This window comes from Ovis canadensis, chromosome 14 (genome assembly GCF_042477335.2).
Source record: "Ovis canadensis isolate MfBH-ARS-UI-01 breed Bighorn chromosome 14, ARS-UI_OviCan_v2, whole genome shotgun sequence".
NCBI classification, from domain to species: domain Eukaryota; kingdom Metazoa; phylum Chordata; class Mammalia; order Artiodactyla; family Bovidae; genus Ovis; species Ovis canadensis.
In genome coordinates, this window is record NC_091258.1 from 71,365,758 (window position 1) to 71,390,811 (window position 25,054).

At 50.8% G+C, this 25,054-nt stretch overlaps 1 protein-coding gene, 1 long non-coding RNA gene and 1 pseudogene across 16 annotated transcripts; 1 reads left to right on the forward strand and 2 right to left on the reverse strand.

The window, feature by feature from the left end:
* Nucleotides 1-1,293: 1,293 nt before the first annotated feature.
* On the reverse strand, nucleotides 1,294-8,837 carry SIGLEC10 (sialic acid binding Ig like lectin 10). Of its 15 annotated transcripts, none has more exons than XM_069551447.1 (12): nucleotides 8,757-8,836; nucleotides 8,514-8,645; nucleotides 8,048-8,422; nucleotides 7,604-7,888; nucleotides 6,905-6,952; nucleotides 6,548-6,811; nucleotides 5,231-5,278; nucleotides 4,848-5,105; nucleotides 4,478-4,762; nucleotides 3,869-3,962; nucleotides 3,615-3,756; nucleotides 1,294-2,234 (listed from the first exon to the last, which is right to left on the reverse strand). In XM_069551447.1, the coding sequence occupies exons 2-12, from the start codon at nucleotides 8,548-8,550 to the stop codon at nucleotides 1,974-1,976; spliced, it is 2,097 nt and encodes a 698-aa protein (XP_069407548.1). In that variant the 5' UTR covers nucleotides 8,551-8,645; nucleotides 8,757-8,836; the 3' UTR covers nucleotides 1,294-1,973. The 15 variants fall into 15 exon arrangements, with proteins under 15 accessions (XP_069407548.1, XP_069407549.1, XP_069407550.1 ...); XM_069551448.1 differs by having other exon boundaries at nucleotides 8,514-8,594; nucleotides 8,757-8,791; XM_069551449.1 differs by having other exon boundaries at nucleotides 1,294-2,201; nucleotides 8,514-8,594; nucleotides 8,757-8,787.
* LOC138419196 (uncharacterized) lies at nucleotides 4,468-12,099 on the forward strand. Its single transcript, XR_011248866.1, has 4 exons — nucleotides 4,468-5,497; nucleotides 7,450-7,668; nucleotides 10,614-11,089; nucleotides 11,229-12,099. It is a non-coding gene; the product is annotated as an uncharacterized lncRNA (long non-coding RNA).
* Nucleotides 12,100-18,521: 6,422 nt separating this feature from the next.
* LOC138419602 (sialic acid-binding Ig-like lectin 8) lies at nucleotides 18,522-24,009 on the reverse strand (annotated as a pseudogene).
* Between the last annotated feature and the right edge of the window lie 1,045 nt (nucleotides 24,010-25,054).

A 25,054-nucleotide genomic window follows, 5' to 3' on the forward strand; every position in this document is an offset into this window, starting at 1 on the left:
CTTCTCTCCCTTGAGCCTTACCCACTCGTTCAACGCCTCCAACTTAGGAGCCCTTCCGGTCTTGGGGTTTTCCACTATCCTCAGAAATGGTCGGGATGCTTTGGCAAGGGGTTACTGGAGTGAGACTGAGTTTAAGGGGTCAGATTTGTGGGCTGAAGTCTGTGCTGGAATGAGTGCCCCTGGGTTTACGTGGCTCTCATGATTGCTTTTTTTTCCCCTTAAGATTTTTAAATATTGTTCTTTTGAAAAATTATTTGGCTGTGCTGAGTCTTAGTTGTGGTGTTTGGGATCTTTGGTGCAGCATGTGGGTTCTAGTTCTCTGACCAGGGATGGAACCTAGGCCCCTTGCACTGGGAGGGTGGAGGCTTAGCCACTGGACCACCAGATAAATCTCCACGATTGCTTTTTAGATTGCTTGGTAGTCAGGGTTTGCTAGAAAAGTCTGCTAAAGTGGCAGTGGGAGTCTGGAGGTGAAGGGCCCCAGAAAGGGAGATCACTGAGGTACTTGCATTAAATCATTTAAATTCTCACAATCTTTTAAAAAGTACTCAAAATATTTTGCATTTGTATTATTTACCTTCTTTCAAGTACAGTAAAATTCATTCGTTTTGGTGTGCAGTTCCGAGTTTTGACAGATGTGTAGAGCAGTGTAACTGTCACGGCTAACAAGATCCAGCGTGTTTTTATCATTCCTCCACATTCTCTTGTGCTGCCTCTTTGTCATAATAACCTTTTTTAAAAAAGTTTTCATCAGTTATTTACTGAAAACTCACTAAAAACTTAACACTAGAATCATACTATATGTTGGAGGAGTTTATTTTCTATAGGTTATAATCATGCTTACTTGAAGGGCTACATGAACTTGACCTTATAGATGTCATATAAAAGTTTACTTACTCCAAGTCCTCTTATTGTCTTTAGAAAGTCTTTTTTTATTTTATTCAAATAGAGTTCATTTATAATGTTGTGTTTAATTTCTGCTGTACAACAGTGACTCATACGTATATGTATTCTTTTTCATATTCTTTTCCATATATATATATAACTGAATCACTGTGATCTACACTTGAAACTAACACAACATTGTAAACCAACTATACTGTAATTAAAAAAAAAATTTGTTTAAAGGTGCCTACCATTCCAAAAGAAGAAGCAGAAGAACCAGGAAAGCAACTAAACAACAAACTTTTCCTAATTGAAGGCTAGCTTTCTTAGGCTTAGCAAGGCAACAACTCCATTCTTCCTGAAATCAGTCATAGGCAATACAGAAAAAAAAAAAAAAAAGGGCATGACTGCGCTTCAATAAAGCTTTATTTAGGGACACTGAAATTTGAATCTCAAGTTATTTCCATGCATCATAAAACATCCTTCTTTTGATTTTTTTTTTTTTAACCCCTGAACCATTTAAAATGTAAAAAACACTCTCGGCTCACAGGTGCCATCAAAGCCGACAGCGGCCCAGACTTGACCCGTGAGGTTGTCTCGGCGACCTCACAAACAGGCGTGCTTAATCCTGTCTAAACCGCCCCCCACCCCCCCACCCCCAAACCGTTGAGAAACAGACTGTGAGTAATCAGCTGGGGTGGGGCCTGGGCTTCTCCGAGAAGAATCTTTTCCTTGCTCAGAAGAGTGTATTTGGAGAAGTGAGGGCAGGAGGAGAAGGGGGCAACAGAGGATGAGATGATTGGATGGCATCACCGACTCAGTGGACATGAGTCCGAGAAAACTCCAGGAGATGGTGAAGGACAAGGAAGCCTGGAGGGCTACAGTCCATGGGGTCGCAAAGAGTCCGATACGACTGAGCTACTGAACAAGTCTGGAGACATTCATCAAGCTGCTCCAGGGTCTGGGATGGGATGACCCATCCTCAGAGGATTAAAAAGAGAGAGACAGACAGACCACACTCTGTTCTCGTCCCAATTGCTCTGCCTCTCTCCCTGGCCTGCATCTGAGTCCTCCGGCCCAGCCGACCCTCAGTGGAACTGGATTTCAGCGTACTCTGGGTGCGTGCCCTCCGGTCTCTGGGTCTCCCATGGTCTGAGGCCTGGGAAGTTGAGGACAGCGTAATGGAGCTCCTCTTGGTTGTTCTCTGCTTCTGAGGCTTGTGGGGATGACTTGGGTCCTGGACAGTTGTGGGAGACGAGATGGAGCTCCTTTTGGTTCTTTCTGGCTTCCGGGGAGTGACCATCTGGAGGAGGAGGCTGGGAAGGACTGCTTGGTTTGGCTTTCTGTTTCTGAGCATAAGGGGGGTAAAGAAAAAACCAACCATCCTGCCTTCCTTCATTCAAAAAATACTTGAGCACCTGCCCAGTGCCAGGTACTAATTAAGGAACTGGGGTTACATCAGGCAGTGAAACAATGACTCTGCCCTCCCTGAGCTCACCTCTTGTCTCGGGACAGGAACAAACTATAAACAGAAGTCTGTTGTTTAAGCCTCCAGCCTGTGCTCTTTGCTATGGCTGCCCTAGTGAACTGACTAATGCAGGTAGGTTGGTGTGAGGACCACCACAAAACACTGAAGCGCTCCATCATCACATCCATCTCCCTCCCATATCCATAACCTCCCTTCTCATCTCCTCCCATCCTGGACCCCTCACAACTACTAACCTGTCCTCTATCTCTACAGTCGTAACACCCCGTGTAGGTGACCATTTGAAATTGGCCGCTTTTTTTTTCTTGGTCCCTAAGCTCTATCCAACCGAGGTGGGGAGAAGTGGTTTGGATGGATTTGGGAAGAAATGTGCTGATGGATTGATTGTGGGAGGATAAAATAGAGAAGAGCAAGAAGTGACTTTAAGGATGGAGGCTTGAGCAATTGGGCCAATGTGGGCTCTTTGCTGAGATGCAGAGGGTGGAGGAGAAGGGATTTAAGTGGTACTTAGTCACAGGTTTGATTCTGGATAGGCAAAGTCTGAGATGACTGTTGGACATCCGAATAGAGACGCAGCTTAGAGAGTTGGCTGTGAGTCTAGAGTTGAGGAATGAGTCTGGGAAATGTAAATTTTGGAGTCATCAGCATCTACATGTTCACTCCTGAAAATATCCAGCATTTAAACCAACACTTATTATTAGGTGCCTGGTACTCAATGTTTTATGGGTAGAAAATGAGTCTATCAAATACCCAGAATGAGCCTACATGGTCTGTACTACTATTATCCCCTTTTTACAGTTAAATCGAGGCACAGAGAAGTTAAGTGACTCATCCCAGAACACACAGCATGGAAAGCAGAAAGGAACCCCAGCAGCCTGACTTCAAAGCCCTGCCCTTATTCATCACTAGGACATACGGACCCTCAGTGATATTAATCATTGTGGCATCATTAATTATACTTAGTCATGTCGTTGGTAGTGGTGATAGTGAAATAGTTATTGCCATCTATCAAGCAATAACATGTGTTGTAATCCTCAAACCGGCTCTCAAGGAGGAAGCAACAGAGGCTCAGCAGGAAGGAAGGATATGGTCAAGGTCTCCTAGAAGTTATGTGTCAGAATCAGGGTTTGAATCCAACACCCGGGCCTTTTCCACTGTGAGGAAAATCGGGGACGGGGCTGGAGAGGAGCGCATATGGGAGTCAGAGAAGGGGAACAAGAGGCAGCGGCTTGGGAGCACTCACCAGGGGGCCGGCCTTAGGGATCACGTTGATGTAATCCAGGATCGTGCTCCTGCGTGAGAACCTGGACCGCGGAGCCTCTCCGGGGGCCGGGGCCGGGGCCGGGACCTCTCCCTGGGTCCATTTCTTCCTCAGAGTCCTCACTCTGAGGAAACACCCCACTGCCTCCTTGGTGTGCGCCCGGGTCCCGCCCCCTTTGCCAGGGTGCCCCAGATTTCACGCCCCATCCCTCGCTGCCCGCCTCGCTCCTAACTCACAAGATCAGGATGAAGCAGAGGAAGAGGAGAGTGGTGACGCCAATCCCTAGAGAGATTCCGCTGGAGAAGGCCCCGGAGGCGAGTCCCTTCTCATCTGCGCGGAAACGGTCAGCCGTCTCTGAGCCCGTCCCATTCACGTGGGTCCTCACGTCCGCCCGCCACTAGGCGCTCAGTCTTCCGGCTCCCATGCCAGAGGTTTTCCCCTGCAGCCCCTTCCCATCGACTTCTTGGAAATTCCACTACACCTCAAGCCCAGATATCAGGCTTCCCGATTTAAACTTCCCCTCTGCATCCCAAGGGGCTTCCTTGGTGGCTCAGACGGTAAAGAATCCGTCTGCAATGCGGGAGACCTGGGTTCGATCTCTGGGTGGGGAAGATCCCCTGGAGAAGGAAATGGCAACCTACTCCAGTATTCATGCCTGGAGAATCCCATGGACAGAGGAGCCTGGTGGGCTATACATTCCATGGGGCTGCAAAGAGTCGGACAGGACTGAAGGGCTAACGCGCCGGCGTGTCCCCGCCCTCCCCCAGCTCCTGATCCAACCGCAAGGCCCAGCCCTGGTCCCTTTCAACCCCCGCCTCCACGGGGGCGTCCAGTTGACCCCTGACCTGGCAGCAGCAGGACAGACCCGCTCTGGGCCCCGTGGCCGTTCAGGGCCTCGCAGCTGAGTCTGAGGCCGGAGCTGAGCCCCTCGCGGAGGCTCAGCGAACTGTTGGCCCAGGGCCCCGAAGAGCTGGAGGCGACCTCAAAGGAGGCGTTGCTGAACTCCCCCTCCAGCAGGCCCTCCCCGAGCCGCCAGCGCAGGGAGGGGGCCGGCCGGGCTCGGGAGGAGCAGCTGCAGCGCAGACCCTCGTCCTCCTGGGAGCAGGAGGGGCCTAGCAGCTGCGGGGGGGCTGTGGGGAGAGATGGGAGGGATCAGGGGCGCCCCTCCCCTCTCTGGAACCCCGGCCTCCTGTCCCCAGGGGACCCCACACTCACAAACCACGGAGAGGCTCAGGGAGATATTTTGGGAGCCTAGCAGGTTCTGAGCCAGGCAGGTGAACTCCCCTTCAAGCTCTGTTTGTATCTGAGGCAGCTCCAGGACCCCGGGATCTGAGGGCTGGGAGGGGCTCACAGTCCGTCCCTGTCGGGCCCAGCTCAACCGGGCGGGGGGGTTGCTGTGAGCGACACAGAGGAGACGCAGGCTTTGGCCCTCCAGGACCTGAAGAGATGCGCCACTCTCCAAGTTTTCCAGGGCTAGGGAGAGAAGAGGCAGGATGGATGAAGAGAGGAGGGCACAGGAACCCATCTGCCTGTTGATATGCCAGACGTCCATGCAGCAGTGTGGCACCCAGAAGCCTGGCTCTGATGCCCTTCCTTACCTGTGCGGTTTGCTTTCGAGACCATCACTTTCAGGTTCTCCGGGGCATCTGAAACAGAAACGGGGGGCTTGGCTGTAAACAGGCAGGGGTTTCCTTCTGGGCCAAGTGAATGTCCCCAGGGATGAAGGGCTCGGAGGGGGAGGAGGGTTAAATCACCCTCTGAGTGATTCTCTGAAGAGGAACCCATGCTATGTAATAGAAATAGGTCTTTGGTCTTCGTCCCTACTCCACAAACAGAGCTTCTGAAACTCCTGGATTTCCTGAATGGTAAGCATGATAAAGGTGTCTTGTTAAATAACAAACCCCTTTCCACCATCCCTGAGTATACCATTATTGAAGCCACTTTTGGAAGTGCCCAAGGCTGAGGGCTTGTTGCGGGGTGGGGGTGGGGGGGACCGGCCATGTGGTTTGAGGGTTGAAACTTCCAGTCCCACCCCCTGACCTCTGAGGAGGGGAAAGAAAGGAGATTGGAGATTGAGTTTAATCACTAATGGCTGATTTAATCAAAAGTGACTATGTACCAGGGGCTTCCCAGGTGACTCAGTGGTACAGAATCTGTCTGCTAATGCAGGAGACCCAAGTTCAATCCCTGGGTGGGGAAGATCCCCTGGAGAAGGAAGTGGCAACTCACCCTAGTATTCTTGCCTGGGAAATCCGAGGGACAGAGGAGCCTGGAGGGCTACAGTCCATGGGGTCGCAAATGTAACGAAGCCTCCATAACCACCTCCCCAAATGGGGTGAACAGATGGAAATTTGGGGAACGTGGTGCCCAGGAAGAGGGCATGGAGGGTAGGTGCCCCTTCCCCATACCTTGCCCTAAGCATCGCTTCCATCTGGCTGTTCCTGAGTTAGTCTGTTATAATAAACCAGTAATCTAGTGAGCAAACTATTTCTCTGAGCAGCTCAAGCAAATTCATGGAACCCAAGGAGGAGATCATGGGAATCCCCAATTACTGGTGGGTCAGAAGCACAAATGACACTCTGGACTTGTCGCTGGCAGCTGAGGTGGGGGCGGGGCCAGTTTGGTGGGCCCCATCCCTTAACCTTCGGGGATCTGACTGATGCTCTCTCCGGGTAGACAGGATCAGAACCGAGCTGAGCTGTAAGACAGCCTGCTGATGTGGGAGAATTGCTTGGTGGTGTGGGGAAAATCCCACCCCCTCCACTAGCCCCCCACCCGGCTCCTCCGATCAGAGCTGGAAGCAGAATCTTAAGTTGGCCTGGGGCTCCAGGTCCCCATGGAGCCCTGGGACTCTCCCCCCAGCCCCCCTGCCTCCTCCCTGGCCCCCAACCCAGGCCCCTGCTGATCACACTCACACTGCACTGAGAGGTCCAGGCTGCGGCTCAGGAAGCCAAGCCTGTTCTCAGCCCGGCAGGCATAGCGACCCGCATCCTCGGCTTTCACCCTGGGCAGCGCCAGCTCCAGAGCTGTGGAGCCCAAGGGGTGGGACCAAGAGAGGACTCTGTCCTGCAGGGTCCAGCTCAGTGTGGCCAGCGGCAAACTGTCCGCAGTACAGAGCAGCCGCAGGGACTGGCCTTTCTGGACTTCCAGGTGTGGGCTCTCTCCCCCGGGCTCCAGAGCTGCAGAGAGAGAAAGAGAGACAGCAAGAGAAGGACCGCAGGGGGAAACGCCACTCCCCCCGCCCTCCTGCACCCCCAAGTGGCCCTCAGTACCTGGCTCATCCGTGTGGGAGACGCTGATAACCAGGTCTTTGGGGGCATCTGTTAACAGGATTGGGAGTTGGCTTTGGGGAAAGTGAAAGTCGTTCAGTCGTGTCCGACTCTTTGCGATCCCACGGACTGTATAGTCCGCGGAAATCTCCAGGCCACAATACTGGAGTGGGTAGCCTTTCCCTTCTCTGGAGAATCTTCCCAACCCAGGGATCAAACCCAGGACTCTCGTATCGCAGGCGGATTCTATCCCAGCTGAACCACAAGGGAAGCCCAGGAATACTGGCGTGGGTAGCCTATCCCTTCTCCAGCGGGTCCTCCGGACCCAGGAATCCAACCGGGGTCTCCTGCATTGCAGGTGGGTTCTTTACCAGCCGAGCTATCAGGGAAGCCCGGCTTTGGGGAGGAATGATACATTCCCCACCGCCAGAGAACACCCCATCAGGGAAAAGAAAGCGTGACAGTCCCCCGGGAAGACAGGCGACGCATGAGTGCCCAAGATGCGCTTGCGGACAGAGGACCACATGGCAGCCGCGTTCCCTTCCTAGGGCCGAGCCCAGCATCGCGAGACTCCGCGCCTTCCTGCCCCGCGGGCTGCCGAGAGCTTTCGGTCATCGGTCATCGGTCATCGCCCGGCCGCCTCTCTCCACCTCCCCATCCCCCGAGCCTGGAGCGCACCGTCCTTCCCGCCCTCAGACTCACAGGCCACGCTAAGTCGGACGGTGTTCTCCGCGCTCACACCCTCTCCGAAGAAGTCCACTCTGCAGGTGAGCTCAGTGTTGTGGTCCTGGGGTCTGGGTGTGAAGGTGAGCTCTGAGAAGTAGGAAGTTCTCGGGCTGGCCTTGTGGGGGGAGACGGTGTTCCCGATCCAAGAGAGAGTAGGGACTGGACATTCGTCAAAGATCCAGTTAAACGCACAGAAGAGCGTCACCTGGTGCCCGGGCTGCAAGACCTCAGGGACGTAGATCTCCGGCTTCAGTGTCAGGGCTGGGATGGACCGAGAGAGGGTGGGATGCCAGCCCCGGATTGGGGGGTACCCTTGGGAAGCCACGTATGGTCTGTTCTCTACAGCCCCTCCCCAGTATGAGAAGGTGGGGGAGAGGTCCCCCCCACCGCGCCCCCTTCCAGTTCGAGCCAGTTCCATACCTGTCACCTCCAGATAGAACTTGTATTCCATGAAATTATATTTCACATAATCGCCTCTCTCAAACCGGAAGAAGTACAGTGCGCTGTCCTCCAGGTGTGCCTCTCTGATGAGCAAGGAGCAGCTCTGATTGGGATCGCCAAGGAGCTGGAATCGGCCCTGGGTGTCTGTGTCCACGTCCTGACCTGGCTTGTTGGTGGCCACTGGCAGACTAGGCTTGGGGGTCTTGTCTCTGAACCAGAAGCCGTAAGCTGGGGTGGTGGAACTCCATCCTCTGGAGGGGTAGAAGACAGAGCAGGGCACCACCACGCACAGGCCTTCTTGCACCATCACAAACTCCTGCATCTGCAGCTTGAATGAGTCCAGAGCCTGAGACCCTATGAGGGAGACAGAGGTTCAAGCTGCAAGCCCAGCCCAGACCACCCCCCCCAGCCCCCGGGCCCCTCCTGGCCACCCCCTTCCACTCACCGCCCCACAGCATGGCCAAGAACAGTGGCAGGAACATCTCAGGCACTTGGACCTTCCTGGGACACACTCATTCCCCAGATGCTTTGACGGGCAGTGGGTAAGGGCAGAAGGCGGAAGCTGAGCCCTGGGGGACTGATGCATGAAATGCGCTTCTGGTGCACAGACCCACACGACTCTTTTTCCTTTTCTGGACTCTCCCCACCGCCACCTGGCACCCACTTGAATTCACTCTGGGGAGCTCACCTGGTGTCTGGGCTCCCTGAGCTGGTCGCCTTTCCCAGTCATCTCTGGGGGAGGGGCTGGAGGGCATGTGTCTAACCTTGGGGCCTGGCTTTGGGTGGGTGGAGGCTGGGGGCTCTCCCACTGGACCCTGAGTCGTTACGGAAGCAGAAGTGAAAGTCCCCACTAAGCCCTTCCAGGGGCCCCTGGTGACTGCAGTGGATTTCTGGGGCAGAAGGTGGTGGTGGTGCAGGGCTGGTCTTGCCAGATAAAAGGCAGGATGCCCAGTTAAAATTGGCTTTCAGATTAATAATATATATTTTTTTAGTATAAGTATGTCTTAGAAGTATAAGCATGAGATATTCATGCGTGCGTGCTCAGTCGCTTCAGTCGTGCCTGACTCTTTGTGACCCTATGGACTGTGGCCCACCAGGCTCCTCCATCCGTGAGATTTCCCAGGCAAGAACACTGGAGTGGGTTGCCATGCCCTCCTCCAGAGGATCTTCCTGACCCAGGGATCAAACCCCGAGACTCTTATGTCTCCTGCATTGCAGGCAGATTCTTTATTGCTGAGCTACCGGGGAAGCCCATGCATGAGATATGCTTCTACTAAAATTATTCACTGTTTAGATCTGAAATTCACCTTTAACTGAGCACTTTGCATTTTTCTTGGCTACATCTGGCAATCCCAGGCTGGTCTCTGTCCCTACCCCTTCACCCTCCCTGATGGGCTCACTGGAGCCTGTCTCCCAAGATCTCTGTCTGCTTCCCAATCTCCCCTTCTGTCCCACAGTTGGATGACATACATTTGTAACACCTGCTGTGAAAAAAACTCAGGATCCCTAACGGCTCAGTGGTAAAGAATCTGCCTGCAAGGCAGGAGACTCAGGTTCAATCCCTGTGTTGGGAAGATCCCCTGGAAAAGGAAACGGCAACCCACTCCAGTATTCTTGCCTGGAGAATTCCCTGGACAGAGGAGCCTGGAGGGCTATAGCCCATGGGACGACAAAAGTCAAATTTGACTTAGAGACTAAACCACCACCCCAGCCAGGGTGATGCCGATGGTGGCATCTCTGGCAGTGTAAGAGGCATGGGAGCTGTGCAGTGAGTCAGTGTAACTGCCCCAGATCTTGACTATTGTTCCCTTCACCTTGAAATTGATTCTCTGTTTTGGTCACATAGAAATGCCAAGTTTGCCCTCTTGACCTCCACTCCCTGGGACCTTGTATGTGGCAAGTGTCCTGCTGTGAATGGGGGAGGGGGAAGACACATAGGTAAATCAGACAGTGTCTGACCTCGGGGGATCCCAGCTTGGTAAAGAGCCTTAGAAACGGAAAAGGCTGAAGTGTTCATAAATGCCCCGCCCCATACACTAAGACAGATGTCCCCGCCTGGCCCTGGGGAAAGGGTGTTCACTTCCTCCTGGCGGAGTCAGGAGGGGCTTCCTGGAGGGAGTGACATGTAGCTATCCCTGTCTTTGGATCTGCTGTGTTAATCTGCCGTCATAAAACCACACAGAATGAGTGGCTTAAACAAGAGAGATGTACTTCCTCACTGTTCTGGAGGCTGCAAGTTCAAGGTCAAGGTGTCAGTAGGGTTGATTTCTTCCAAGGTCTCTTTCCTTGACTTGGAGACGGCCGTCTTCTCTCCGAGTCTTCAGCTGGTCTGGCTTGTGTGTGTGTGTCCTTCATAAGGACAGCAGTCATATTGGACTGGGACTCTACCCTGTGACCTCATTTCAACTGAATTAGTTCTTTAAAGATTCTATCTCCAATTGTATATTCTGAGACACTGGGGGTTAAGGCGTCAACAAATGAACTTGGAGGCCGAGGGAGCGCAATTCAGCTCATAACATCCACCCTCCTCTTCATCTCCTTCCAGGTCCCCACTGCCCATCCTGAGCTTTCTCTTGGGGATGCCCTTGCGTCCAGGGACAAAGGCAGAAGGGCCTCCCAGAGGGTGGAGTGAAAAGGAGAGAAGAAGCCTGGATCCTGCTGGGGGCTTGCCCTGAAGGAGCCGAGAACTGAAGTTCCCCACCTTCAAAGTTTAGATCCAGTCTTGCCCCCACCTTGGAGCATCTGCATGCCTCTCTGAGGCTAACAGGAGCAGGAACCAGGAGGGTGGCAACATCTCAGGCCTTCCGTGGCTTTCTCCGCATTCTTCCATGCTGCTCCGTCAGCCCAAAAAGGGAGAGAGAGAGGACCCTCTGCTACCCTGGGGCCAAAAAGATACCAACCTGTGGCTACCCTGTTCCTCTGAACCAACCCAGAGGTCTCCCATTCTCCTGTCAATGAACATGAGCCACTGCGGGGTTAGATATGCCTTCGAACCTCAGCGCTGATCCCTGAGATGTGGAGGTGAGGCCTCCTGTACCAGGTGAGATCATCTGGGCAGCTTTACATCCATAGCCAGGTGGGCAGAGGCAGGTGGAAACTGAGAGGGGCCAGAGGACCCTTCAGTGACCCTGCTTGCGGACCAATCCATCCCCTTCCGCAGGCAGCTGCCAAGAGGTTCCTGGAGGCGGTCCTGAGACCATCAGCTCCCCTCCTCCGCTTTCCTGGAAACGCTGAGGGTCCACTCTTCTCATCACAGGAAAAGTATTTCCAGTCACAGGACCTGCCCTTTCTTTCCTGCCCATCCTCCTTTTCCTGGTCCCATCTTGCCTCCATCCTCATGTCACTCAAACTCTTCCTGTCAAGATCGCCGAAGACCTCAAACGCTTAAAAGCCCTAGGTAAATTATGTTCTCATCTCACTTGGATGCTGCCCACCCAGCAGCATTTGATGTGCTCGGTCGGCCCCTGCCCGCCTGCTTCTTGAAGCGCTGGTTCAGTCTGGCCTCTGAAGGCACCTGCAGGAGCTGGGCTGCAGAAGACACCGTTGTTGCTGTATTGGTTGCTCAGTCGTGTCTCCCTCTTTGTGACCCTGTGGAATGTATGCCCCTCTGTCCATGGAATTCTCCTGGCAAGAATACTGGAGTGGGGCACCATTCCCTTCTCCAGGGGGATCTTCCCGACCCTGGGATCGAGCCCAGGTCCATACTTTCCTGGTTTTCCTCCAACCTTTCTAGACACTCTTCCTCATCTTTCATAGTTCTGCCTCTTCCCCTGACTCCTAAATCTTAGAATGCATCAGGATCGCTCTCCCAAGATGTCCCATTTCCTCCATGACCTTAGAAACCTTTGCTGTGTGTGATATTGTGACTTGCAGTAAATACATATTTTGGTCTTTGTTCATGTTTCCTGGCCCACAGTTCCCCAAACCCTTGGAATTTCCTGAGTGAGAAGAGCAATAGGAGCATCTTTTGTTAAAAAAAATTTTTTTTGATCTCTTGTCCTCAATTTCTGAAAACACTTTGGAGCTAGAAATGGGTGTCTTGTTATTCTTAACAAACCCCTTTCCACCACACCAGAGTTTTTGTTAATGGGGTGACTTTTGGAAAACACAAACAGATGAGGGCTGGTTGGCAGGGGGAATGAACCCTGTGACTAGAAGGTTAGAATTTTGCGTTCAATCTCTGACCTCCCAGGAGGGGAGAGGAGCTAGAAATTGAATCAGTCCCCATGGCCACTTATCTAATCATCTGTGCCTATGGAATAAAGCCTCCAGTAAAAAAAAAAAAAAAAAAAAAAGTATGGGGTTCAGAAGGTTTTCAGGTCAGGGAATATGTGAAGACTTGGGAAGAGTGGTACTTGTCCCCAAACAGAAGGCATGGAAGCCCTGAGCCCTCTCCCCATACGTTTTTCCCTGTGCACCTTTTCCATCTGACTATTCTGAGTTACATGTCCTTTTAAAATAAGCCAGTAACCTCAGCAATAGCCTGCTTCTCTGAGCTCTTCTGCTTTACAGGGGTCCAAAGGTCATGGTTTCTGGTACCAATATCTGCCCATATCCTAGCATCACCCTGATGTCTTTGCCTCAGCCCCATGTACAATCTATCTTCATGACCCATCAGTTCAACTTTAAAAAAAATAATAATTTTGTTTATTTTCGGCTGCACTGGGTCTTTGTTGCTGCATGGGCTTTTCTCTAGCTGCAGTGAGCGGGGGCTACTCTCTAGTTGCAATGTGCGGGCTTCTCAGTGCAGCTGCTTCTCTAGATGCAGAGCACGGGCTCTCGGGCACCGAGGCCTCACCAGTTGTGGCTCCTGGCTCTAGAGCACGGGCTCAGTAGTTTGGTGCTCAGTCTTAGTTGCTTCAAGGCATGTGGGATCTTCCCAGACCAGGGATCGAACCTGTGTCTCCTGTGATGCCAAGTGAATTCTTTACCACTGAGCCACCAGGGAAGCCCTCAACTTTTTAAATATTTTTTAAAAAAAAATGTGCTCACTTATCCCCATCCCCACTTTCACTCGTTACCCTAGTCTAATGGGAACACAATGGACAACACAACTGACATTTTGAGTCAGATAGTCCTTGGTGAGTAGAAGCTGCGCTACACGTTGTGTAGAGTATTGAGGAGCATTCCTGGCCTCTCTACTCACTGCTCTTTACTCCCCTCCTTCCCATCCCAGGTTCGACAATAAAAACGTCTCCGGGCATTGTCACCTGTCGACAAAATTACCCTTGATTGAGAATGACTATTTAGGTCCTAGTCACGTTACCACTCATCTGTTTGACAAAAATCTATCAGTGATTCTCCTTGCTTCCTTTTTTTAAAAAAATGATTGACATATAGTTGAATTACAACGTGTTAATTTCTGCTGTGCGGCAAAGTGAGTCCATTGTACGTATATGTGCATTCTTTTTCCGTTATGGTTTATCACTGGATACTGACTGTGGTTCTCTGCTTCCATTGTTTTTGCTCCTTCCCTAATGCCATTTCAACACAGCAGCCAGAGTTACTGTTAAAATATAGATAAGGTCAAGTCACCCTCTTACTCAAACATTTCAATGGCATTTCACTCTATTTGAGAAAAATCTAAACGAATCACCTCAACTCACCGAACTTGACCAGGTGTAACCCCCAATGAACACTGCAAACTCATTTTGAATCCACTTCACTTTATTTCCCGCATTCTCTCCAATGATACCTACCTCCTCTGTTTCTCACATTTACCAAATTTGTTTCTGCCTCAAAAACATGATGCTAGCTGTCCCCTCTTCCAGGAATGCTCTTCTTGTGGCTGGCACCCTTTTTCACCGTTTTCAACTCAGAGGCCCTCTCTTCTGAAATGTTTTCCCTGAAGTTACAATGAAGGTGCCCCAACATTTCCCCACCTGTACACTTTTTTCCCCCCAACTCGCATATTTCTGGTGATTCCTTGGACCTCCTCTGAGCTTTCCACCTCTCCTCCGTGTGACCAGAGCACCTCCCCACTCTTCTTTGCAATTGCCTTCTCATCCAAGCCACCCTCCCCCACCCTTGGCCATACAGCAGATGAGGGGTTACCCGAGTCTGCAGGAACCTTTTTTCAGTCATCCTTGTATCTGTCTTCTCTGCCTAAGAATGTTCAGATTGTCTCTGAGCCTATTCCTTACGAACAAACAAACAAACAAAAAACACTCTGCAAGCTTCTGGTTTCCTTCTGGAATTCAACAGATGTTGAGCACCTGCTGTCTGCCTCTGAGGTCACAAGGGCAAAGACAGATACTGAGGGGAAGTGAGAGAGGGGTGGGTGGATAGGTATGGGGTTGGGGAGGTTAAGGAGGAAGAAGAGAGGTCAGTAGGTATGCGTGTGTCCGTGTAGGTAGGTGGGTAGGCAGCTTAAGATTCTGTCCTAGGAAGGATGCTGGGTGAGGGTTTGAGGACTGGACTCAGGATGGATGAATGAAACGGATGTAGGGAAGCATTCCAGGGGTGAATGGAGAATCCGAGTCTGGCTATATTTGAGTCCCTGGGGGTGCTGAGGACCCTTGGTTGGGGGAAAGGGGCTATCTTAGACACCCGCTATGTGATCAGTTGCATCCGACTCTTTGTGGCTCCATGGACTGTAGTCCACCAGGCTCCTCTGCCCATGGAATTTCCAGACAAGAATACTGAAGCGGGTTGCCATTTCCTCCTCCAGGGGATCTTCCGTACCCAGGGATCGAACTAGCGTCTCTGGCATCTCCTGCATTGACAGGCAGATTGTTTACCTACTGCGCCACCTGGGAAGCTGTTGTGCTTAGTCATGCAGTCGTTTTCGACTCTTTGCGACCCCGTGGACTGTAGCCTGCCAGGCTTCTCTGTTCATGTGGGATTCTCCAGGCAAGAATACTGGACTGGGTTGCCATGCCCTCCTCTAGGGGATCCTCCCAACCCAGGGATCAAACCGAGGTCTCCCGCACTGCAGGCGGATTCTTTAGTCTGAGCCACCAGAGAAGCCCACCTGCGAAGCTAGACACCCCCTAGCTGGCATCTTGGTGTCATTCAGATACACCTGTCTCTGTCAGTTCCCACCCACAGCGCTTGTACTGCAGTTCATAACGCTGTCCCCAGAGGGCGCTCCACTTCCCCCGGCGCAGACTGACCCCTGTGCCCCAGTCACCACGATCTGTGCTGTCCAGAGTCCTGAAGAACTGCAGCTCCCTCAGGAATGTTTCCCAGGTTCTGGACACATTTGCAAATGATGCTTGCCCAACAAGGGTGCATTCATACTCACTGAACCTAGGAACAAGGAGTCTGCTCCTCTCACTGAACCTCAGTACAGCCAAGTCTCTGCTGGAGGGAGCATATCAAAGCAAGCACTTAGTTACCACAACCACCTCACTGCCCTCACCCTTCCTGAAATTTAAAAAACCTCAATATCTACCCCCCACACACTTTCACAGTGTCATTCTCAAGTGACTTCCACCGAGACACATCAAACCTGTGATGTCTACACCAGAAAATGTTCCTGTGGCGTTTCAGTCTGTTCCTGCTGCTGTATTAGACATACCAAAAGCAAGATCTGAAATCATGAAACTCTTAGAAGAAAATATAGGCAGTAGTCTCTTTGACATTGGTCTTAAAGACATCATTTTGTCTCCTCAAGCAAGAGAAACAAAAGCAAAAATAAATCAATGAAACTCTAAGAAACTAAAAAGCTTTTCCACAGTGAAGGACAAAACAAAAACACAGCCTACTATATGGGAGAAGATATTTGCAAACAGTATATCCGGTAAGGGGTTAATATTCAAAATACACAAAAGCCTCATGCGACTCAACATCAAAAAGAAAAAAAAGCACTCTGACTAAACATAGGCAGAGGACATGAGTAAACATTTTTCCAAAGAAGACAAACACATGGCCGAGAGACACAAGAAAAGATGCTCAGCACCACTCATCTTCGAGGAAAGCACATCAAAACCAGAATGAGCTACCACCTCACACCTGTCAGAATAGCTGTTATAAAAAAGACAACAAATAACAAAGATGTGGATAAAAGGGAAACTTTGTGCACTGTTGTTAGAACTGTAAATTGGTGTAGCTGTTATGGGAACAGTACAGAGGTCCCTCAAAAAATTAAAAATAGAATTGCCATATGATCCAGCAGTTTCACTTTGGAGTATTTATTTACTCAAAGAAAATAAAAACAACAAGTTGACAATATATATGCACACCAATGTTCACTGCAGCATTATTTACAATAGTCAAGATATGAAAGCAGCTTAATGGTCCATTGATAGATGAATGAGCATATAATATGCATATGACATTACAATATGCTCAGACATAAAAATGAAATCTTGCCATTTTTGACAATTTGGATGAATCTACAGCATATTAAGGGGGCTTCCCTGGTGGCTCAGAGGGTAAACAGTCTGTCTGCAATGCAGGAGACTCAGGTTTGATCCCTGAGTCAGGAAGATCCCCTGGAGAAAGGTATGGCAACTCAGTGCAGAATTCTTGCCTGGAGAATCCCATGGACAGAGGAGCCTGGTGGGTGATGATCCATAGGACTGCAGAGTTGGACATGACTGAAGTGACTTAGCACACAGGCATGCAGGGCATATTACGCTAAGTGGAATAAGTCAGGTACAGAAATACGAATACCATATGATCCTGCACATGGAATCTAACAAATAAAGCATACACACAAAACAAAATGAAAACAGGCTCAGAAAACAAATGGGTGGTTGCTGGAGGGGAGGAAGTGGTGGTGGTGAGGCAAAACAGGCAAAGGAGATTAAGTGCAAACCACCACTTATAAAAACAATAAGCCATAAGGATGCAATAAACAACATAAGGAATATGGTCAATGATACTCTCATAACTTTGTGTTGGGACGAGTGGTGACTAGACTTACCGTGATGATCAGTTCATAATGTATGCAAACGTCGAATCACTATATAGCACCCCTGAAACTAACACAATATTGTACATCAATGCTATTTCAATAAAAATTAAAAAGCCCTTAAAATATTGACCCAACATACAAACAACTTAACTGCCATCAAGAAAAAGACTAGTGTTATTTAAAGAAATACAAGACCACGTCATCAACCACATAAAACTGACAATGTCCAGCAATCAGTGAAAAATTACTAGACATAAAGAAGTAGGAGCATATGACACTTAGTGAAAGAAAAATTGCTCAATGAGGCGTGACAGAGGAAACAGACCTAGCAGATACATTAGAGCATTTCTTACAAATATGATCCGCATACTCAAGGACATAGAGGAAAAAATTAACATGATAAAAGAAGAAATATGAGATCAAAAACTAAGGAATGAACTTCTGGAGATGAAAATAAATGATCTGAGGTGAGAATTTCACCGAATGAGACTAAGAGCTGATTCAACATTGTGGAAGAATAATCAGTAAACTTGAAGATATAGAACAGATCCTATTCAAACGGAAGAATATAGAGAAAAAAGACTGGAAATGGTGAACAGATGCTCAGGACCAAGAATGAGATCATATGTAAAATTGGAGATACAGAGGAGAATAGGAGAATAGAGACAGGAAGACTAGAAATATATACACACATATAAAAGAATAGAAATATATATAATACAAATATATATAAACTGACTTAATTTCACAAATTTGATCACAAGTATAAAATTTCAGATTCAAGATACTTAACACACTCCAAGTAGCATAATCTCTGTCTGTCTCCCTCTCGCTCACACACACATACATACACATTTACACACCACGGCACATATTAATTTAATTATTTAATTTATTTTTAAACCATGCCTCATGGCTTGTGGGATCTTAGTTCCCCAACTAGGGACTGAACCCATGCCCTTGGCAATGAAAGTGGGGAGTCCTAACCACTGGATGGCCAGAGAATTCCCTTAATCAAGTTTTTTTAAACCCAGTGAAAAAGAGAAAATGTTAAAACCAGCCAGAGAAAGATGTAAACTACAAAGAAAGATGAAAGTAACAGCAGAATTCTCATAAGAAACTAAGCGAGCCAAAATAATTTGAACAACAGAAAGGAGGAAAATTTAACCTAGAATTCCTAATCCAATAAAAGTATCTTAGGCAAAAACTGATAGGCAAACAATGGCCGAGAGAATTCATTACCAACATGCCTACACTACAAAAATATAGGGAAAGACCTTCAGGTAAAAGGAAAATGATACTATAGAGAAAATATTTGGTTTTTGTTTAGTTGCTAAGTTGTGTTCGACTCTTTTGTGACCCCATGAACTGTAGCCTGTCAGGCTCCTCTGTCCATGGGGATTCTTCAGGCAAGAATACTGGAGCAGCTTGCCATTTCCTTCTCCAGAGCCTCTTCCTGACACAGGAATCAAACCCGCATCTCCGCATGTCCTGCATCAGTAGATGGATTCTTTACCACTGAGCCACCTGGGAAGCCCAGAGCAACTATACTCTCGTCTTAAATTACAAGTAACTCTGAGAAACGAAGCAGGTTACCTTAAAGCGAAAGGGCAGCTTTATTGTTCACGAGGTTTGCATACCAGGGATAAGAGGCCTTTGGCTGTAACCCAAAGTATGTTCCTTGGAGGTGAAGGGGTGAGGGACTTTGAAAAGCACAAACCATAGAAGCAATAGGACTTGCAAAAAGAGACTGGCTGGCCCTGGCAGACCGGCCACAAGTCCTTGCTGGCTGACCTGTAGTTTCCGATGGTGGCTGTCAGCAGAGCATGTCCTGAGTGGTTTTTCTGGTAAAAGTCTTAGCACAATCAGAAGTTCTTACCGTTTTTGTTTGTGGTTTTTCTAAGAACACAGTGTACGTGGCTGAACCCTATGTCTGTCGTGCCTGCCTGGCTCCAGTTTATTTGGGGTCCCTGTTAGCCACAGTGGGCCCATTTTCCATGTTCTCTCCACAGGAAAAGCCTCTTATGTTTACTCTTCCTTGTGTGAAAGTGTTAGTGGCTCGATCAAGTCCAACTGTTTGCGACCCATGGGATTCTCCAGGCAAAAATACTGCAGTGGGGTGCTATTCCCTTCTTCAGGGGACCTGCCTGACCCAGGAATTGAACCCACGTCTCCTGTGTCTCCTGCATTGGCAGGTGGATTCTTTACCACTGAGCCACCTGGGAAGCCCCCTTAGGGGAGGTTGTTTTTACAATAAAATAATGAAGAGCAACTGAAATGATTCATATATGCTTAAACATAAAAGAGTTAATTTTTCTAATTAAAAAAAAAATCTCCTTTGGGACTTCCTTCATGGGCTAGTGGTTAAGAGTTCACCTTCTAGTGCAGGGGGTGTGGGTTGGATCCTTGGTCAGTAAGCTGAGATCTCACTTGCCTCATGGCCAAAAATCAGAAAACAGGAACAAGGGGGCTTCACTGGTGGTTCAGCTGGTAAAGAACCCACCTGCCAATGCAGGAGACCCAGGTTCGATCTTTGGATTGGGAAGATCCCCTGGAGGAGGGAATGGCTACCAACTCCAGTATTCTTGCCTGGGAAATCCCATGGACAGAGGAGCCTGGCAGGCTACAGCCCATTCGATTGTAAAGAATCGGACATGACTGAGCAACTAACACTTTCACACATTATGTTTTTATGGGTCGCGTTATGGGCATATCAAAACCACTCCAAGGTAAGCACACAGAAGAAAACCTATTACATGAGGCATAGTTCAATTTTGTAATAAGAACATCTATTTCTTCCTTGCCTTCCCAACCATTCCTGTAGAACTATCAGCAAGACACCTGGAGACCAGATGTGATGAGGTGTTATTCCTGGGTAGGGCTTGGGGCCAGGTCCTCTAGCACTTCCTTGTCCACAGGCCTCTGGAGCACCCCCAGGAAGGACCAGGCTTACTCACACCTCCTAGCCCCACTCCCCCGTGACCTTCTGAACCTGTAAGGGAAACACAGGTCAGAAATAAGAGGTCAGCTTGTCGGTTTCTTTACCGGATGTGTTGGAGTCAGTTTCATGGAGGGTTTGCTCTGGAAAGGACAAGACAGAAGGCCACAGGAGGTGTCCCTTTCCCCCTCCCCCAAATCCAGGGACACCTTGAAAGTGCTTCTCACCTGGTGTAGTAGATCCAGCTGAGGCCACAGGTAAGAAGGAAACCAGCTCCCATCAGGGCACCCCTAAGCAGGGTGAGGACCAGGGGCCAGGAGCCCTGATTCTCCCCCAAAATCTTGGGGGCAGAAAGAGGAGACACCTACAGGAGGAAGAGAGGAAGAAGGTAGAAGTGAGGTGTGAGTTCACACCTTAGCCCCGCTTACGGCCCCAGCTCTGAAAGAGAGCATCCGGATGTCCCTAGTGGTTCAGTGGTTAAGAATCCACCTGCCAATGCAGGGGACACCCATTCCATCCCTGGTCCAGGAAGATCACACTTGCTGCAAAGCAACTAAGCCCGTGTGCCACAACTACTGAGCCCATGCGCATAGAGCCTGGGCTCCGCAACTAGAGAACCCACTGCAATAAGAAGCCCGAGCAAAGCAACCAGAGAAAGATCTTATGCAGCAGTGAAAACCCAACGCAGCCAAAAAATAGAGAACTGGGGCATCCTTGCTTCTACTCACTCAGTACAACTCAGTACACATGGCTGGAGCCGCTCGGGTGCTGAGCTCTGCAGGTGACCTCTCCTCCATCCCCTAAGACCACCTGGGGCAGCTCTAGGACCCCAGTATCCAAAGGCTGGGAGGGGCTCAGGGTCAGGCTCCCCCGGGACCAGCTTACATTGGTGGGGGGGTTGCTGTCGCTAACACAGACCAGGCGCAGGGACTGGCCCTCCCAGACTCTCAGGGAGGTGGCATTGCCCAGGATCTTGGGGACTGGGAAGACAGAGAGAGCAGGAAGTGCAGGGCTGAGAGGCCCTTCTCCCCTCTCTGTCCTCCCAGATATAGGACAGTGGCCCTGAGATTTCATCACAGGCAAGGGCAAGTAGGGGTGAAGGCCCCCACCCCGGAGGTCAGGGGCAAGGGGAGGAGAGGCGACTAGGTGAACCCAGGACAGGGGGATGGATGTTAGAAGATGTTTTCTCAACCTGGGAGATAATATCCAAGGAGGTGGCCTCTGATGTGTGACCACGGGCTGGACATGGACACGTGTGGGTCTGGCCACATGCAGGCTTGCACACAGGTGATGAAGGAGAAGGGAGACACGGAGGGAAGGAGGAGGGTCAGCTCTGGGCCTGCGGACAGCGCTCTGTGGCCCCAATTATGGCAGGCTGGACAAGGCATGACTAGAGGCTGACAGGCCAGAGGGGAGGCTGCTCCAAGTCCAGATGAGAGAGAGAATGCAGGCCTGAGCTGTGAGGCTGTGGTCACGGAGGTGGAGAAGGGGAAGACATGAGGCATTTCCAGAAAGCCAAGCTTGCAAACTAAGTCTTGGGGAGGGTTGGGTGAGATATAGTCTAAAGGAATTTCTGAGATGTAGACTCTGATTACTCAGGTTGGAGGGTCCCGACCAAGGGGAAGTGGAGGACACTCAGGACAGAGATTTGTGAGGGTCTTCAGTGTGGAGGCTAGAAAACTCCAGGGTGAATGAACTTGACCTTGCCCTCCTGCACAAATGGGCAGGAACCTGGTGTTAGTTAGCGTTAGTCACCCAGTCATCTCTGACTCTTTGAAACTCCATGGACTGTAGCCTGCCAGGCTCCTCTGTCCATGGAAGTCTCCAGGTGAGAATACTGGAGTGGGTAGCCACTCCCTTCTCCAGATCGAACCTGGGTCTCCTGCATTGCAGGTGGATTCTTTACCATCTGAGCCACAAGGGAAGACCAGCGGCCTGGTAACCAGCTTGGGAACTCAGTCTCCTCCTGGGAGGTGGAGATGGCACAGTCAGGAAACTGACAGAGAATCAGGGAAAGGATGGCATGGCAAACTGAGTGGTGAGGAGAGGTGGGAAGAGAGGGAACAAGGGGAGATGACAGTGAATAGTCACCTAGGAGTCCACAGTGGCCTCAGAGAGAGGCCTGCCAGGGGACAGAGTGGGGGACTGGGGAGGGGAGACGTAGGAGCCAAGAGGGGATGAGTGATGAGGGGCCTGATTCTGTTCAGTCTTCACAGCATCCCCCCATCTGACCTCCATGCTGCCCAGGGATCTCACACCTGTGCTGTTTTCCCAGAAGACCCGAATATCCAGGTTCTGCGGGGCATCTGGAAGAGAAAGGAATAAAAATCCTGCTGCATTGTGATGGAGGGGGTCAGGAGTAAGGGATGAGGCAGAAGTCTCCGTGTCTTCACCCCAGCTTGTCTCCAAGAAGAGTCCCTGAGTGTCCCACCCAGGACCCTTCATCTCTTTCCCCTGCATCCTCCATGACTCAGGTTCTTGGCTCCCCACTCACAGGACACATTGAGCCTCATGGTCGCCTCTGTGCTCACACCAGCTCCAGGGAAGGTCACACGACACGTGAGGTTGGTGCCGTGGTCCTGGGGCCTCGGGGTGAGGGTGAGCACCGAGGAGTGGGGACTCTTGGGGTGCGGGGAGGTGAGGGCGACCCTGGTCCAGGAGAAGGTGGGGGGCGTCCCCCTCTCACAGGCCCATGGCACCGCACAGGTGAGGTTGGTGGGGCGGCCGGATGCTAGGGTCCCCTGGACGTGGACGTCAGGTGCGTCTGTCAGAGCTGGAGAGGCGGAGACGCAGACCCAGGACTGCAGGGGGGACCTCTGTGTGCCCCTCAGAGCAGTGTGTTCCCCAGCATCCTGTACCCCTGGGTCCCCCCCAGGATGAGAAGACAGGGTTCCCCTCCCACCCTGCCCTGGGGACCCTCAGGACCCCTGTATGTGTGTCCTCCCCTTGACTCCATCCTTACCTGTCACACGGATGGAGAGCGGACGCCATTTATAATTTATATCTCACAGTAGGCCCTCTCTCCAACCTAAAGAAGTATACTCCTGTGTCCCTCCTCTGGGCGTCTCTGATGTCCAGGGAGCAGTCCTTGGTCCGGGGATCTCCAAGGAGGAGGAATTGGCCCTGGGTCTCACTGAGCACTGCATGCTCTGGGTTGTTTGTGGCCACTGCCAGATCTCCGTAGTCACGGGCCGGTTTTTGGAACCAGCAGCCGGTTTTTGGAACTCTGGGTCAGAGTTGTTCCAGCCTTTCTGGGGATAGGAGACAGAGCAGGGCACGTGGACACACAGGCCCTTCTGCACCGACACAGACCGCGGTGCTTTCAGCCAGTAATTTGGATCCTGAGCCAGGGACCCTGCAAGGAATCGAGGATCAGCCGAGCCCCCGCCCCGCCGACCCCCGCCCCGCCGTCCACTCACCCGCCCATAGCAGCGGCGGCAGCAGCGGCAGCATGTCTGAGCAGGAGGGTGTCTGGGCGTCCAGTGTGTGAAAAGAGAAGGGAAGGGAGAGGGAGGTAGGGCTGCGGGGAGACGCGAGGGGAGCTGGGGAGGAGCAAGAGACTGTTCACAGAAGAGGAACTTCAGAGCCGGAGCTCCTCCCGCTCCACACACAGCGGCCGGGACACCCCTGGGCCCAGAGACCCCGGAGACCTGCCCAGAGAGGAGCAGACAAGCAGGGGACCCCTGTCCTGACCCCCATCTGGGGCTTGTCCCTCCAGCACCAGAGCTTGGACCTGTAAAGACACCGAGGGCTGGGACTCAGGTGCCCTCCTAAGGTTCTCCCATCCGAGCTCCACTGTCTACACCAGGGCGCTGCTCAACTCCACTCTTGACCTGGAGAGTCACAGCCTCACGGAGACCCTCGGGTGGTCATTCCTGCGAGATGCAGGGCTCTTTACGGTCTGTGGGAGTGTCTGGAGCAGAAGACAAGAAGGGGCTCCTGGGTGGAGTGAAGGCAGCAGCCAGCCACCCATTCACACATCCCCCCAGCAGTGAGCGTCTCTGGGTGGTGACCTGGAGGCCATAAGGGATACGATTCACCTGGTCCCGGCCGGCCAGATGCCCCCCGCCCGGGGCCCTCACTTCCTCCCCCCACACAGCACTGCTGGGTCTTACCAGCTTTCGCTGGTGACACGGCCATGTGTCCCGGCAGCATTCTGGGTCTTTTTTTGAGTGAATATGATTTCTCTCACTCCAATAAAAAAACTACTCTTTTCCAATAGAGAAACTTGCAACTCTCAACAACAAATCCTTATTTCTCTTTTTACCATCTCCTGGCCACCCCAGTTCTAATTTTCAGTCTTTAGGAAATTGACACCTTTGATACCTCGTAGATGTGGAATCATACACTATTTGGCTTTTTGTGACTGGGTTATTGAAGGTACCATAATATCCCTAGAGTTCATCCATGTGGTGGCATGTGTCAGAGATTCCCTCCTCGATTTCCCTGGTAGCTCAGTGGTTTAGAATCCGCCTGACGATGCAGGGGGCACGGGTTTGAGCCTCGGTCAGGAAGCATCCTACATGCTGGAGAGCACCTAAGCCTGTGCCACACAATTACCTGCCTGCCTGCCCTGGAAACTGGGCTGCACAAGGACAAAAGCCACCACAATGACAAATCCACACGCCACAACCAGACTGTAACCCTAGCTGGCTGCAACCAGAGAAAGCCCACGTGCAGCAACAAAGACTCAGCACAGGCAGAAATGAATAGAAACTCCTTCCTTTTCCAGGCTGAATAATTTTCCATGGTTGTTGATCCATTCATCGGCTGAGGGGTGCTTGGATTGCTTCCATTGTCTGGCTGTCGTGAACACACTACGAGAAACACAAGTGTGCTAATAATGTCTCCAAGAGTCCATCCTCTCAATTCTCCTTGGAGATAATCACAGGCAGAATGGCTGGATCATGCTAATAATATATTTAATTTCTGAGGAAGTACCATTATCTTACCATCTCACCGACCTGCTGCCCCCTGACTTAACCGCGGCTGTGATCAACTTACACTAACTATACGTTTGAAGGTGTTTATCTTGGACCCCTCTCCTGATCTCTAGACATTCCTGTCCAGCTCTCTCCCTGGCATCATAGTTGCATATCTAAGGGCTTCACAGGAAAAACTTGGCATTTCAAAGTCCTACTCTGAAGCCCTCCATGTGACACAACTCCATCTGCCCAGTTGTTCA

What these genes read in the sequence shown, in the direction of transcription:
- SIGLEC10 (XM_069551442.1), bottom strand. Translation starts at nt 8,550, where the DNA reads ATGTTCCTGCCACTGTTCTTGGCCATGCTGTGGGGCG. An exon ending in CGTCCGACTTAGCGTGGCCT is followed by an intron (nt 6,953 to 7,603) that starts GTGAGTCTGAGG and finishes TCCTGTTAACAG; the next exon opens with ATGCCCCCAAAGACCTGGTT. An exon ending in CTCTGCTTCATCCTGATCTT is followed by an intron (nt 3,757 to 3,868) that starts GTGAGTTAGGAG and finishes GTGTTTCCTCAG; the next exon opens with AGTGAGGACTCTGAGGAAGA.